The sequence below is a fragment of the Rhinoraja longicauda genome, chromosome 13 (assembly GCF_053455715.1).
Source record: "Rhinoraja longicauda isolate Sanriku21f chromosome 13, sRhiLon1.1, whole genome shotgun sequence".
NCBI lineage: Eukaryota > Metazoa > Chordata > Chondrichthyes > Rajiformes > Arhynchobatidae > Rhinoraja > Rhinoraja longicauda.
In genome coordinates, this window is record NC_135965.1 from 47,321,240 (window position 1) to 47,337,499 (window position 16,260).

The window sequence follows — 16,260 nt, forward strand, 5'->3', positions numbered from 1 at the left end:
ATCATCAAACCCTTAACTGCTACATCTCAAGGCACATGTGTGGGAAGGAACTGCAGATGCTGGTTTACACAGAGGATAGACATGAAACTCAGCTGGACAGGCGACATCTCTGGAGAGAAGGAATGGGCGATGTATCGGGTCGAGACCCTTCTTCAGACTGATGTCAGGGGAGTGGGCGGTACAGAGATAGAATGTAGTCGGAGAAAGTAAGACTGGTGGGAAAACTGGGAAGGGGAGGGGATGGAGAGAGAGGGAAAACAAGGGCTATTTGAAGTTAGAGAAGTCAATGTTTATACCGCTGGGGTGTAAACTATCCAAGTGAAATATGAGGCGCTGTTCCTCCAATTTACGCTGGGCCTCACTCTGACAATGGAGGAGGCCCAGGACAGAAAGGTCAGACTGGGAACGGGAGAAAGTCTCTCCAACAAGTAAGGCATTGACATCAGAATCCTTTCTCAGGCTCAGAAACTATTGTCTGCGCGAAAAGAAAGGGAAAGGTTGTGGCTATCAGATTATCAACCAACAGAGGACTAACCATCGATGGGTGGATGTATGCTACTGACACATGTACCGAGGCACAGTGAAACCCCTTTTGGCATACAGTTCAGTAAAAATATTACTATACATGTAGCCACCATCTTTAAGACTGAAGAACAACTACGAGAGCACAGAAATGCAATAAGACCATGCTGCTGGGACTTATAGTCAAAATTAGTGAAGCGCAAAGTATGAAGGGCAATTTAACAATTGTCTGTACAGAGTTTGTACGTTCTCCCTGTGACCGCGTGGGTTTTCTCCGGGTGCTCCGGTCTCCTCCATAGATGTACAGGTTTGTGGGTTAATTGGCTTCTGTAAATTGTAAATTGTCCCTAGTGTGTAGGATAGTGCTAGTGTACGGGGTGACCGCTGGTCGGTGCCGACTCAGCGGGCTGAAGGGCCTGTTTCCACGCTGTATCTCTAAAGTCTGAAGTATAAAATATGCCTTGCAGTGTTTTGGCTGTCATCTTTAAAGAATCAATCAAAACATGAGAAGTACGGTTGACTAAATTTGAGAAAAATGTGAAATCAGTTGAAGCAAAAGTCCATAAGTTCCAGGAGCAGAATTAGGCCGTTCGGTACATCAGGTCTGCACCGCCGTTGAATCATGGCTGATCCATCTCTCCCTCTCAACCCCAATCTCCTGCCTTCTCTCCATAACCCCTGACACCCGCACTGATCAAGAATCTGTCAATCTCCGCCTTAAAAATATCCATTGACTTGGCCTCCACAGCCTTTCATTGGCAATGAATTCCACAGATTCACCACCCTCTGACTAAAGAAATTCCTCCTCATCTTCCCAACGGTACGTCCTTTTCATTCTGAGGCTGTGGCCTCTGGTCCTAGACTCTCCCACCAGTGGAAACATCCTCTCCACACCCACTCTATCCAGGGCTTTCACTATTCGGTAAGTTTCAATGAACAGCAAGGAAAATGATTGAAGACCGAACATGGGAAAGTATATAAATGTCGAGAGTGGCCAGCGAATGACAGAAGAACCAGTCAGCATTTTCAAACACATTTCTGCACAAATGGGTCCAAGGCAAAAAAATCCCAGTAATGTGCAGAAGTATCACACCAAACACCACGACCTTCAATACATGTAGCTGCGATATCACAACCCGCATACAAACCTGGTGTGAGGAAACTTTTGAGATGATTCAGGCTTTCTCCAACCTTATCAAAATCTGGTAACAGTTTGGCAAATTCCACCCCATCAAAGATTTTCCTAATCTTTTCTGAAATAAAGTTCAAAATACATTAATGTCTATACAGTATTTTAAACATCGTTAATCTTCCACGGGTACATTTACCAGTTTGGAAATAACCCCTCAAATCTGCTACGGAATTTGGTAAGATGACGTTTGAATTTTGGCATCAATTCTTCTATTCTCCAGTACCAGGGGCCACAGTCTAAGAATAAAGGGGAGGCATTTAAAACTGAGGTGAGAACAAACTTTTTCACCCAGAGTTGTGAGATTGTGGAATTCTCTGCTACAGAAGGTAGTGGAGGCCAAATCACTAGATGAATTTAAAAGAGAGTTAGATAGCTCTAGGGGCTAGTGGAATCAAGGGATATGGGGAGAAGGCAGGCACAGGTTACAGATTGTAGATGATCAGCCATGATCACAATGAATGGCGGTGCTGGCTCGAAGGGCCAAATGGTCTCCTCTAGAACCTATTTTCTATGTTTCTATGTTTCTATGTATTCCCAAATCCAGACATCCCTCTATTTTCTTTCGGGGCTCAAAGATATGGCACTTCATTAGTTTAGAGATACAGCGCGGAAACAGGCCCTTTCGGCCCACCGGGTCCGCGCCGACCAGCAATCCCCGCACATGAATACACCCACTAGGAACAATTTTTACATTTACCAAGCCAATTAACCTATAAACCTGTACGTCTTTGGAGTGTGGGAGGAGACCGAAGATCTCGGAGAAAACCCATGGATGTCACGGGGAGAACGTACAATGTAAACAAAAAATGGTCCCTCGTGGGTATAGGATAGTGTTAGTGTGCGGGGATCGCTGGTCAGCGCGGACCCAGTGGGCCGAAAGGGCCTGTTTCCGCGTTGTATCTCTAAACTAAATTAAACTAGTGAAGCCTAGAGCATGTTAGAGCAGTTTAACAATGGGGAAAACCAATTACACAACATTGCTCGTCAGTAATCAACATTCAAAAACACACTCGATAATCTCAGAGGTTTTTGTAAAGGCAGTGGATATTAGGATAACCGTCTCTGGTGATGATGTGAGAAACCAAAAGCATGCATATTGAGTTTAACAAATTGGATGCAGGGGAAAGATTTTCCTTGGCTGGGGAGTCCAGAATTAACGTGCAATAAGGAACTGCAGATGATGGTTTGCACTGAAGATAGATACAAAATACTGGAGTAGCTCAGCGGGTCAGGCAGCATCTGTGGAGAACATGGATAGGTGACGTTTCATAGAGTGCTGGAGTAACTCAGCGGGTCAGGCAGCATCTGTGGAGAACATGGATAGGTGACGTTTCACAGAGTGCTGGAGTAACTCAGCGGGTCAGGCAGCATCTGTGGAGAACATGGACAGGTGACATTTCTGAATTCAAAACTGCAACCAAACACAGCTCACCAAAGTCGATGTTTTCGTCGAGTTTCCAGACAAAGTCTGGAATGATCCACTTGTACTCGGTTAGATCTGGTATCATTTCCTTCCATTGATCGTATGTCTGTAAAATACATAGTCAAAGTCCTTTACATGCATTACAAGAACTTAACACCAACAGGCCGTTGATATTTCATCATGAGTCAGAATTCTTGCGAGCTTCGTAATTGTATCGGTCAGCTTGGTTATCAGAACACTGTTCAAAATCCAGCTTTGCAACATTTCATAAAGTTTAGAATTACAGTTAAAAACAAAATGAAAAACATCAATAAAGACAGTTTTAATAGCAACTAGACCAAGTGGACCTGTTGGGACCAAACCTCTCCTGCATTGGTGCAGCCTCTCCTCCCCCTCCCCTCTCCCCCCCTCCCCTCCCCTCCCCTCCCCTCCCCTCTCCCCTCTTCCCCCTCCCTCCCTAGGAGATAGATTTAAACTTTAAAATGTGAATAACTTTAAATATATAACACCGATTTCAATGAAACTTCTTCCATTATCACCAAAGGGGCGACGGTGAGTAAGGTGGGCCTAAAATGATCGCGCTATCGTGTACCCTTTTGGCTGTAGTCCAGGAACAAACAAACAAACAAACCAGAGTTTTAATATATAGATAAACAATCAAATAATATATGTCGGAAAGATCTGCAGATGCCGGTTTAAATCGAAGGTAGATGCAAAATGCTGGAGTAACTTAGCGGGATAGGCAGCATCTCTGGAGAGAAGGAATGGATGATTTTTCTGGTCGAGACCCTTCTTCAGACTGATGTCAGGGGAGTACGCGGTACAGAGATAAAATGCAGTCAGAGATAGTAAGACTGGGAGGAGAAATGGGAAGGGGATGGGATGGAGAGAGAGGGAAAGCAAGGGTTACTTGAAGTTAGAGAGGTCAATGTTCATACCGCTAAGCTACCCAAGTGAAATATGAGGTGCTGTTCCTCCAATTTGCGCTGGGCCTCACTCTGACAATGGAGGAGGCCCAGGACAGAAAGGTCAGATTGGGAATGGGAGGGGGAGTTAAAGTGTTGAATAACCGGGAGATCAGGTTGGTTAAGGCGGACTGAGCAGTGTTCAGCAAAACGATCGCCGAGCCTGCGCTTGGTCTCGCCGATATACAGGAGTCCACACCTGGAACAGCAGATACAGTAGATGAGGTTGGAGGTGCAAGTGAACCTCTACCTCACCTGAAGACTGTCGGGGTCCTTGGACAGAGTCGAGGGGGGAGGTAAAGGGACAGGTGTTGCAACTCCTGCGGTTGCTGGGGAAAGTGCCCGGGGAGAGGGTAGTTTGGGTGGGAAGGGACAAGCAGACCAGGGAGTTGCGGAGGGAACGGTCTCTGCGGAAAGCAGAAAGGGGTGGAGAGGAGAAAATGTGGCCAGTAGTGGGATCCCGTTGGAGGTGGCGAAAATGTCAGAGGATTATATGCTGTATGCGACGGCTGATGGGGTGGAAGGTGAGGACAAGGGGGACTCTGTCCTTGTTACGAATGGGGGGAGGGGGAGCAAGAGCGGAGCTGTGGGATATCGAGGAGACCCGAGTAAGAGCCTCATCTACAATGGAAGAGGGGAACCCCCGTTCCCTAAAGAATGAGGACATCTCCAATGACCTGGTATGGAGCACCTCATCCTGGGCGCAGATGCGGCGTAGACGGAGCAATTGGGAGTAGGGGATAGAGTCTTCACAGGAAGCAGGGTGGGAAGAAGTGTCGTCTACATAGTTGTGGGAGTCTGTAGGTTTGTAATAGATGTCAGTCGATAGATCGTCTCCTGTGATGGAGATGGTGAGATCTAGAAACGGTAGGGAGATGTCAGAGATGGTCCAAGTGAATTTGAGTGCAGGATGGAAATTAGTGGTGAAGTTGATGAGGTCAGTGAGTTCTGCATGGGTGCAGGAGGTTACAACGATGCAGTCGTCAATGTACCGAGGTAGAGTTCGGGGATGGGGCCAGTGTACGCCTGGAACAGGGATTGCTCGACGTACCCTACAAAGAGGCAGGCAGAGCCGGGGCCCGTGCGAGTGCCCATGGCTACGCCTTGGATTTGGAGGAAGTGGGAGGAATAGAAGGAGAAGTTGTTGAGGGTAAGGACCAGCTCTACTAGGCGGAGGAGTGTTAGCCGACGGAAATCGGCTGGTTCTGCAGTCGAGGGAGAAACGGAGGGCTTTAAGAACCTTCCTGGTGGTGGATTGGAGGTATCGAGTGACTGGACATCCATAGCAAAGATGAGGGGAGTGGAATGGAAGTCGTTGAAGAGACGAAGAGCGTGCGAGGTGTCTTGGACATAGGTCAGGAGGGATTGGACCGGAAGGGATAGGATGGAGTGGCGGTATGTGGAAATTAATTCAATGGGACATGAAAAAGCAGAGACAGTGGGCGGCAAGAGCAGCTGTATATTTTGGGGAGACGGTTGATGTCCTGCTGGCACTTGGATGAGAGGGATTCAAAGGACCATTAGCACATTTGCAGATGATACAAAGCTGGGTGGCAGTGTGAACTGTGAGGAAGATGCTATGAGGTTGCAGGGTGACTTGGACAGGTTGTGTGAGTGGGCAGATGCATGGCAGATGCAGTTTAATGTGGATAAGTGTGAGGTTATCCACTTTGGTGGTAAGAATAGGAAGGCAGAGTATTATCTGAATGGTGTCAAGTTAGGAACAAGGGACGTACAACGAGATCTGAGTGTCCTAGTGCATCAGTCACTGAAAGGAAGCATGCAGGTACAGCAGGCAGTGAAGAAAGCCAATGGAATGTTGGCCTTCATAACAAGAGGAATTGAGTATAGGAGCAAAGATGTCCTTCTGCAGTTGTACACTGCCCTAGTGAGACCGCATCTGGAGTACTGTGTGTAGTTTTGGTCTCCAAATTTGAGGAAGGATATTCTTGCTATTGAGGGCGTGCAGCATAGGTTTACTAGGTTAATTCCCGGAATGGCGGGACTATCATATGTTGAAAGACTGGAGCGACTAGGCTTGTATACACTGGAATTTAGAAGGATGAGAGGAGATCTTATCGAAACGTATAAGATTATTAAGGGGTTGGACACGTTAGAGGCAGGAAACATGTTCCCAATGTTGGGGGAGTCCAGAACAAGGGGCCACAGTTTAAGAATAAGGGGTAGGCCATTTAGAACTGAGATGAGGAAAAACTTTTTCAGTCAGAGAGTTGTGAATCTGTGGAATTCTCTGCCTCAGAAGGCAGTGGAGGCCAATTCTCTGAATGCATTCAAGAGAGAGCTGGATAGAGCTCTTAAGGATAGCGGAGTCAGGGGGTATGGGGAGAAGGCAGGAACGGGGTACTGATTGAGAATGATCAGCCATGATCGCATTGAATGGTGGTGCTGGCTCGAAGGGCCGAATGGCCTCCTCCTGCATCTATTGTCTATTGTAAAATCAGGCCATGCGGGGCTGGGGAACAATAAGGTTGGAGGCTTTAGAGAGCAGAGAGCCGGAAGTGATGAGATCAGTAATGGTGTGTGATTTTAAGGCATGGTGCTCGTCTGTGGGGTCATGGTCCAAGGATAAGTAGGAGGAGGTGTCTGAGTTGTCGCCAGGCCTCAGCCTGGGAGAGGTCAGCACGATCAGACTACCATGGCACCTCCCTTGTCAGCGGCTTTGATTATCATGTTGGGGTTGCTGCAGAGTGAGCGGAGGGCTGTACGTTCAGGGGGGGGAGAGGTTAGAGAAGGTAAGGGGGGTGGAAAAGTTGAGACGGTTGATGTCCTGCTGGCAGTTGGAAATAAAGAGGTCTAAAGAGGGTAGAGGAGCATCCCGGGGAGTCCTAGAGGAGACAGAGAAGGGGTCATCACTGGTTAGATCAGGGAGGTTTAGTCGGGCTGAGCGGAGGTATTATAAATATATATATGTCTTCATGCCAAACAATTGGGAGAAATTTTATTTTAATTTTGATGTACTGTTTTGACTTCAGAACTCTTAAGGAATAGTCATAGTTACAAAATCCCCTTGTGATTATTGAATCAAGCGTGCCATGTGTGTCACTACATCGGCGAGACCAAGCAAAGGGTCAGCGATCGTTTTGCTGAACACCTCCGCACAATCTGTTTCAACCATCCTGATCTCCGGGTGGCTCAGCACTTCAACCCTCCCTTCCATTCCCAATCTGACCGTTCTGTCCTGGGCCTCCTCCATTGTCAGAGTGAGGCCCAGCGCAAATTGGAGGAACAGCACCTCATATTTCACTCGGGTAGTTTACACCCCAGCGGTATGAACATTGACATCTCTAGTCCCTTCAGATGGTCCCTGCTTTCCCCCTCTCTATCACCTTCCCCCTTCCCAGTTCTGCCACTAGTCTTCCTGTCTCTGACTACATTCTATCTTTGTACCGCCCCCTCCCCTGACATCAGTCTGAAGAAGGGTCTCGACCCGAAACGTCACCCATTCCTTCTCTCCAGAGATGCTGCCTGTTCCGCTGAGTTACTCCAGCATTGTGTGCCATGAGTGTGTTTTGATTGTACCTGCACACGGCAGTCACACAGAAACACCTGGCGTGCGTGTGACGTACCTTCTTGGCCGTGTAGCCGCCTCCGACGGCGGATCCCAGCACAAGGTAGCGGATCTTCAGCAGTCGCATTGCTAACCGGGCCAGGATGAAAGTTCGACGGGGATAGTTTGCAATTCGTAACGGGGCCGGTTTGGCAGGGAGTCTGTTGAAGGTGGAGTAGGGCTGAGGTTTGGAGGTCCAGTGCAGCCGGCGTAGATGAGCGCGAGGCGTAGTCAGCTGGCCAACAGCCCTGTTCAGCAAGCACAGCTTCCTGACCGCAAACTTCATGTTAACACCAAGGTCGTGTCAGCGGGTGCCGGCAAGCAAAGCCTGGAAGAGAGAAAAATAAATCTTGGTATCATGTCAATATGCTGAGTTCCTCGTATTGTCAGGTAAAAAATTTGAAGACTTAAAGTCATACACGGAAACAGGCCCTTCGGCCCAACTCTCAATTCTGACCAAGTTGCATCATCGACGCTAATCCCATTTGGACCATATCCCTCTGAACCTTTTGCCCCATATCCCATCATCTATGGATTCTTTTAAATGCTGTTATGGTACCTGCCTCAACTACCTCCTCCGGCAGCTCGTTCCATACACCCACCTCCCTCTGTATAAAAAGGTTGCATTCACGTTCCTTTTAAATCTTTTCCCTCTCACCTTTCCTTATGCCCTCTAGTTCTAAACTCCCCAACCTTGATAAAAATCCACCCTGTCTATCCCCCTCATGATCTTGTACACCTCTATAAGATCACCCCTCAGCCTCCTGCGCTCCACGGTATAGAGTTCTAGCCTGTCCAATCTCTCCCAATAGCTCAGGTCCTCGATTCCGGGAAACATACTTGTAAATCTTCTTTGCACCCTTCCAATTTAATGGCGTGTCTCCTATATCAAGGGCACTTTGGGTCGGGACCGTTCTTCATTGATAGAAAAGGTTTTGTTGGATATGGGGCAAATGAACGAGCTCAGACTGACATTTTGGTTGGAATGGATGAGTTGGACTGAAGGGCCTGTTTCTGAATTGTATAACTCTGTATCTAATTTAAAATAGGAACATTTGCACCATCCAATGGTAACAATAGCCGCCAACAGCAAGAGGAGAGAAAGGAATAAGACGGTTACATGAATACATTGCCAAACACTCACCAGCCCTGCACTAGGGGAGTGGGGACAGTTTTATCAGACCCAGGGCTCGAGGGAGCATTTCCAATTTTATTTGTAGCCCAAGTGCAAATTCTGCTCTCGTCGCATTTTTCAAAAACTCGTATAAAGAACTATGGATATACATTTAGAGATATTAAAGTCCAGTTGCCCAAATTAGCACAGCCATCTTCGTGATTTAGAGGACACGCTTTGTGATGCAAGTCCTCAATGTACAGACTTCTATTACATCATAAAGCAGAATGTCAAAGCTGCACTAATGTGGTTCCCAGCAAGTTAACATGCTTCAATAACCAATAATTTCAATAATTTACTACAAGAGTGCAGCCTAGGACTAGAAATGAAGAGAATGAACTAGAAGCATGGAGTGTTCAGTGGTACAGCAATGTCATACGCTTGGAGATACAAGAAACTACAGATGTTAGAATCTTGAGCAAGGAACCCAGCGGGTCAGGCAGCATCTGTGGAGGGAATGGGCAGAAAACACAAAAAGCACAGTTCTTAGTGCAACCAAGACAGTTCATGGTTTAGTTCGTGTTTAGTAGCGTTCAAGAACCTGATGGGTGTTGGGAAGAACAACCAGGCGGGCAACAAAAGCAAGGGGCTACATGCTGCCATATTGAGTAGTGACGTGGAGCAGGACGGTGCTGGAGTGCGTGTCCACAAATTCCCAATGGTGGTGTGTCCCGAGCTGTGGCCCACCAGACCCAAACCTTGCAGCCCGTCACACACCAGCATCAGCTGCGCAATGCAGCACAGTGGTTCACAGCTCAGGAACAATGCACTGAACTGACAGACTGCCAGCTGTGAGCCTCCCACCTCACTGGTCACAAGAGTGTGCTGGGGTGAGGGGGCGGTGGAGGGGGGGGGGGGGGGGGGGGTACGACCACACCTCTATCTATTGGTACAGGGAAAAGCCCAACTGTTTTACAGCAGGCATCTTTGTCACCAAAACAACAGAGAGGTTGCGACCTGAAACATCGCCTATTCCTTTTCTCCAGAGATGCTGCCTGACCCGCTGAGTTACTCCAGCTTTTTGTGTCTATCTTTGGTGTAACCCAGCATCTGCAGTTCCTTCCTACAGATAAACAGACCTTTCAAATACTGGAGATGTAAAATATTGCATCAGAAGCCCAAATAGAGTTTTATCCAAGGAAACGTTTCATGAATGAACAAGAAACGGAGTGACAAGATATAGAAATATATACAAGAAAAGTTTGCAGGAAATTAATCAGAGGAAAAAGGTAGATTGGCTTCAAAACAATAAATGGGTTGAATGTAGTTTGGAGGATGCTTTTGTGTATAAAACCTGCTAATTACTGAAGGTCATAGCGCAGACCTTGAGCCCAACTCGTCCATGACGACCAAGGTGCCCGATCCTAAACCAGCCCCAACGGCCCATATCCCTCTAAACCTTGCCTATCCGTGGTACCTATCCGTGTCTTTTAAATGTTGTTCTTGCACCTGCCTGAACTACCTACTCTGGCATCACTTTCCATATTCCTACCAGCTTTAGTGTGAAAAAGTTACCTTTCAGGTTCCCATTAAATTTTTCCCCTGCCCCGAGTCTTTTGACCCTGTGGATTCACGCCATCTATTCCCCGAATGATTTTATACACCTACATAAAATCATCCCTCATCCTCCTGCGCTCCAAGGAATGAAGTCCTAACTTCTCCCTGTAGCTCAGGCCCTCACGTCCTGGCAACATCCTCATAAATCTCCCCTGCACACTTTCCGTCTTAGCTCAAATTAGGCTCGGGACCGATGAACCATCAGTCCAACTGTTTTTAAAGTGTACTTGTTGTCATTTCAAGACGCCAGTAGAATGCTCATTAATCAGTACAGTGGTTAAGATAGTGGATCAACAAAAAGTGGCACAAGGTGCTGGTGTGACTCAGCAGGTCAAGCAGCATCAATGGAAGAAATGAACTGGTAATGTTTTGGGTTGGGACCCTTGTTCAGAGACTGATGGGACTGGGGGTTCAGCAGCCTCAACAAGGGTCTCAGCCCAAAATGTCAATGTCAGAGGACATTTGACTTGACCTGAAATGTCACCTATCCATGTTCTCCAGAGATGCTGCCTGACCCGCTGGGTTACTCCAGCACTCTGTGAAACGTCACCTATCCATGTTCTCCACAGATGCTGCCTGACCCGCTGAGTTACTCCAGCACTCTGATGGAAACCAGCATCTACAGTTCCTCCCCTCACCGAGACTGGAGGAAGGAACAGGCCCGGACAGGGGGGGTGGGATTGGAGGTCAAGTCCTGGCGGTGGTCACTGCGGCCAGCACCTCAGCCTGGTCTTGACCCCAGGGGCGGTGGGTGACGCCCCGCTGGACTGTCACTGTGAGTCGGCGGGTTACGGGGTGAAGGCAGGAGAATGGGGTTAGGAGGGAGAGATAGATCTGACATGATTGAATGGCGGAGTAGACTTGATGGGGCTGAACGGCCTCATTCGCTCCTATCTCTTGTGACCTGATGGAAGCTGATTGAAGATCATTCATTCCCTGGGCAGCTGAGAGCTGGTCTGACCAAAGGGTCTGGACCCCAGAAACGGCACCCATTGCTTCTCTCCGCAGGCTGAGTCACTCCAGCACTTCAACTCAATTGAATAAATGTTATTTAACTATGAATACAGACAAGGGATTTGCCGGGCGGGGCCGGGTGGCCGTCAGGCGCCACACAGACAGACAGACAGACAGGCCGGTAACAGCGGCCTCCGTCCCCCCCCCGCCCGCCCGCCCGCCCGCGGGTGGCAGCGGCAGTCACCGGCTGCCCCGCTACTAGGGGCCCCGGCCCAGTCCCCAGGCCCGGCCTGTGTGTGTGGGCGAGAGAGGGGGGAGACTCACACACACCAACACCACCCCCCCCCACCCCGGCCACTCCGCCCCTCCGCCCGCCGCTCACCCGCTCCTCCACCTGCAGCCCGGAGCCGCATCCGCACGGACACAGCCGGCGTTTCCCGGCCGCCGCGACCCGCGTACTTCCGGCGGGGAAACTACCGCCGATGTCCGGAGAAACGTTCCGGCCCCCGGCCCGTTGGAGGTGGTGGCCCTCAAAGCGACCCACCCCCCCTCACCCCCCCCCCCACCACACCCCCCCCCCCACACACCTCCCCCCCCACACCCCCCCCCCACCACCCCCCCCCACACACCCTCCCCCCCCACCACCCCCCCCCCCACACACCCCCCCCACACCCCCCCCCCCACACACCTCCCCCCCCACACACCCCCCCCCCCACACACCCCCCCCCCCCACACCCCCCCCCCACACCCCCCCCCCACACACCTCCCCCCCCACACCCCCCCCCCACACACCTCCCCCCCCACACAACCTCCCCCCCCACACCCCCCCCCCCACACACCCCCCCCCCCACACCCCCCCCCCACACACCTCCCCCCCCACACCCCCCCCCCACACACCTCCCCCCCCCACACACCTCCCCCCCACACCCCCCCCCCCCCCACACACCTCCCCCCCCACACACCTCCCCCCCCACACCCCCCCCCCCCCCACACACCCCCCCCCCACACCCCCCCCCCCACACACCTCCCCCCCCACACCCCCCCCCCACACACCTCCCCCCCCCACACCTCCCCCCCCCACACCCCCCCCCACACCCCCCCCCCCCACACCCCCCCCCCCCACACACCTCCCCCCCCACACACCTCCCCCCCCACACACCTCCCCCCCCACACCCCCCCCCCACACACCTCCCCCCCCACACCCCCCCCCCCACACACCTCCCCCCCCACACCCCCCCCCCCCACACACCTCCCCCCCCACACCCCCCCCCACACACCTCCCCCCCCACACACCTCCCCCCCCCCCCCCCACACCCCCCCCCCCCCCACACACCTCCCCCCCCCACACCCCCCCCCCCCACACACCTCCCCCCCACACCCCCCCCCCCCACACACCCCCCCCCCACACACCCCCCCCCCACACACCCCCCCCACACACCTCCCCCCCCACACCCCCCCCCCCACACACCTCCCCCCCCACACACCCCCCCCCCCACACCCCCCCCCCCCACACACCTCCCCCCCCACACCCCCCCCCCCCACACACCTCCCCCCCCACACACCTCCCCCCCCACACCCCCCCCCCACCCACCCCCCCCCCCACACCCCCCCCCCCACACACCTCCCCCCCCCACACACCTCCCCCCCCCACACCCCCCCCCCCACACACCCCCCCCCCCACACCCCCCCCCCCACACACCCCCCCCCCACACCCCCCCCCCCCCCACACCCCCCCCCCACACCCCCCCCCCACACCCCCCCCCCCCACACCCCCCCCCCCACACCCCCCCCCCCACACACCTCCCCCCCCACACCCCCCCCCCCACACACCTCCCCCCCCACACCTCCCCCCCCACACCCCCCCCCCCACACACCTCCCCCCCCACACCCCCCCCCCCCACACACCCCCCCCCCCCCACACCCCCCCACACCCCCCCCCCCCCACCCCCCCCCCCCCACACACCCCCCCCCACACACCCCCCCCCCCACACACCACCCCCCACACCCCCCCCCCCCACACACCCCCCCCCCACACACCCCCCCCCCCCACACCCCCCCCCCCCCCCCACACACCTCCCCCCCCCACACACCTCCCCCCCCACACACCCCCCCCCCACACCCCCCCCCCACACACCCCCCCCCCCACACCTCCCCCCCCACACCCCCCCCCCACACCCCCCCCCCCCACAAACCCCCCCCCCCACACCCCCCCCCCCACACACCCCCCCACACCCCCCCCCCACACACCTCCCCCCCCCACACCTCCCCCCCCACACCCCCCCCCCCACACACCCCCCCCCCACACCTCCCCCCCCACACACCTCCCCCCCCCACACACCCCCCCCCCCCACACCCCCCCCCCACACACCCCCCCCCACACCCCCCCCCCACACACCTCCCCCCCCACACCTCCCCCCCCACACCCCCCCCCCCCCACACACCCCCCCCCCCACACACCTCCCCCCCACACCCCCCCCCCCCCCCACACCTCCCCCCCCCACACACCTCCCCCCCCACACACCTCCCCCCCCACACCCCCCCCCCCACACACCCCCCCCCCCACACACCTCCCCCCCCACACCTCCCCCCCCCACACACCTCCCCCCCCACACCCCCCCCCCCACACACCTCCCCCCCCACACCCCCCCCCCCACACACCCCCCCCACCCCCCCCCCCCCACACCCCCCCCCCACACACCTCCCCCCCCACACACCCCCCCCCCACACACCCCCCCCACACACCTCCCCCCCCACACCCCCCCCCCCACACACCCCCCCCCCCACCCCCCCCCCCCCACACACCCCCCCCCACACACCCCCCCCCACCCACCTCCCCCCCACACCCCCCCCCACACACCCCCCCCCCACCCCCCCCCCCCCCACACACCCCCCCCCCACACACCCCCCCCCCCACACACCCCCCCCCCCACACACCCCCCCCCCACACACCCCCCCCCCACACCCCCCCCCCCCACACACCTCCCCCCCCCACACCCCCCCCCCCCACACACCCCCCCCCCCCACACCCCCCCCCCCACACACCCCCCACACCCCCCCCCCCACACACCCTCCCCCCCCCACACCCCCCCCCCCACACACCTCCCCCCCCACACCTCCCCCCCCACACCCCCCCCCCCACACACCTCCCCCCCCCACACCCCCCCCCCCACACACCTCCCCCCCCACACAACCTCCCCCCCCACACACCTCCCCCCCCACACCCCCCCCCCCACACACCCCCCCCCCCCCCACACACCTCCCCCCCCCACACCTCCCCCCCCACACACCTCCCCCCCCACACCCCCCCCCCACACACCTCCCCCCCCACACCCCCCCCCCCCACACACCTCCCCCCCCACACCCCCCCCCCCACACACCCCCCCACACACCTCCCCCCCCACACACCCCCCCCCCACACCCCCCCCCACACACCTCCCCCCCCACACACCTCCCCCCCCACACCCCCCCCCCACACACCCCCCCCCCCACACACCTCCCCCCCCACACCCCCCCCCCCACACACCCCCCCCCCCCCCCACACACCTCCCCCCCCACACCCCCCCCCCCACACACTCCCCCCCCCACACCTCCCCCCCCACACACCTCCCCCCCCACACCCCCCCCCCCACACACCCCCCCCCCACACACCTCCCCCCCCACACCTCCCCCCCCCACACCTCCCCCCCCACAACCCCCCCCCCACACACCTCCCCCCCCACACCCCCCCCCCCACACACCCCCCCCCACCCCCCCCCCCCACACACCCCCCCCCCCCACACACCTCCCCCCCCACACACCCCCCCCCCACACACCCCCCCCACACACCTCCCCCCCCACACCCCCCCCCCCACACACCCCCCCCCCACCCCCCCCCCCCACACACCCCCCCCCACACACCCCCCCCACACACCTCCCCCCCACACACCCCCCCCCCACACACCCCCCCCCCCACCCCCCCCCCCCCACACACCCCCCCCCCACACACCCCCCCCCCACACACCCCCCCCCCCACACACCCCCCCCCCACACACCCCCCCCCACACCTCCCCCCCCACACACACCCCCCCCCCCACACACCCCCCCCACACACCCCCCCCACACCCCCCCCCACACACCCCCCCCCACACCCCCCCCCACACACCCCCCCCCACACACCCCCCCCCCACACCCCCCCCCCCCCCACACACCCCCCCCCACACACCCCCCCCACACACCCCCCCCCCACACACCCCCCCCACACACACCCCCCCCACACACCCCCCCCCACACACCCCCCCCCCCACACACCCCCCCCCCACACACCCCCCCCACACACCCCCCCCCACACACACCCCCCCCACACACCCCCCCCCCACACCCCCCCCCCACACACACCCCCCCCACACACCCCCCCCCCCACACCCCCCCCCACACACCCCCCCCCCACACACCCCCCCCCCCACACACCCCCCCCCACACACCCCCCCCCCACACACCCCCCCCCACACCCCCCCCCCCCCCACACACCCCCCCCCACACACCCCACCCCCCCCCCCCACAAACCCCCCCCCCACACACCCCCCCCACACACCCCCCCCCCACACACCCCCCCCCCACACCCCCCCCCCCACACACCCCCCCCCCACACCCCCCCCCCACACACCCCCCCCCACACACCCCCCCCACACCCCCCCCCCCCACACCCCCCCCCCCACACACCCCCCCCCACACCCCCCCCCCCACACCCCCCCCCCCCACACACCCCCCCCCCCCACACCCCCCCCACACACCCCCCCCCCCACACCCCCCCCCCACACACCCCCCCCCACACACCCCCCCCCTACACACCCCCCCCACACACCCCCCCCCCTAACACCACCCCCCCCCACACACACCCCCCCCACACCCCCCCCCCCCCACACACCC

General features: G+C 57.2%; 1 protein-coding gene across 5 annotated transcripts in view; it reads right to left on the reverse strand.

The window, feature by feature from the left end:
- opa1 (OPA1 mitochondrial dynamin like GTPase) overlaps nucleotides 1-11,804 on the reverse strand; it is an 84,640-nt gene extending 72,836 nt beyond the window's left edge. For 4 of the 5 annotated variants that reach the window (XM_078410915.1, XM_078410913.1, XM_078410914.1 and 1 more), the window contains exons 1-4: nucleotides 11,738-11,804; nucleotides 7,690-7,998; nucleotides 3,147-3,243; nucleotides 1,671-1,775 (exon numbers count right to left, since the gene is read on the reverse strand). In XM_078410915.1, the coding sequence (XP_078267041.1) occupies nucleotides 1,671-1,775; nucleotides 3,147-3,243; nucleotides 7,690-7,956 (469 nt within the window). In that variant the 5' untranslated portion in view covers nucleotides 7,957-7,998; nucleotides 11,738-11,804. Of the gene's footprint in view, nucleotides 1-1,670; nucleotides 1,776-3,146; nucleotides 3,244-7,689; nucleotides 7,999-10,452; nucleotides 10,472-11,737 lie in introns of those variants that run through there. The other variant, XM_078410912.1, reaches the window with a different exon arrangement.
- Nucleotides 11,805-16,260: the final 4,456 nt, after the last annotated feature.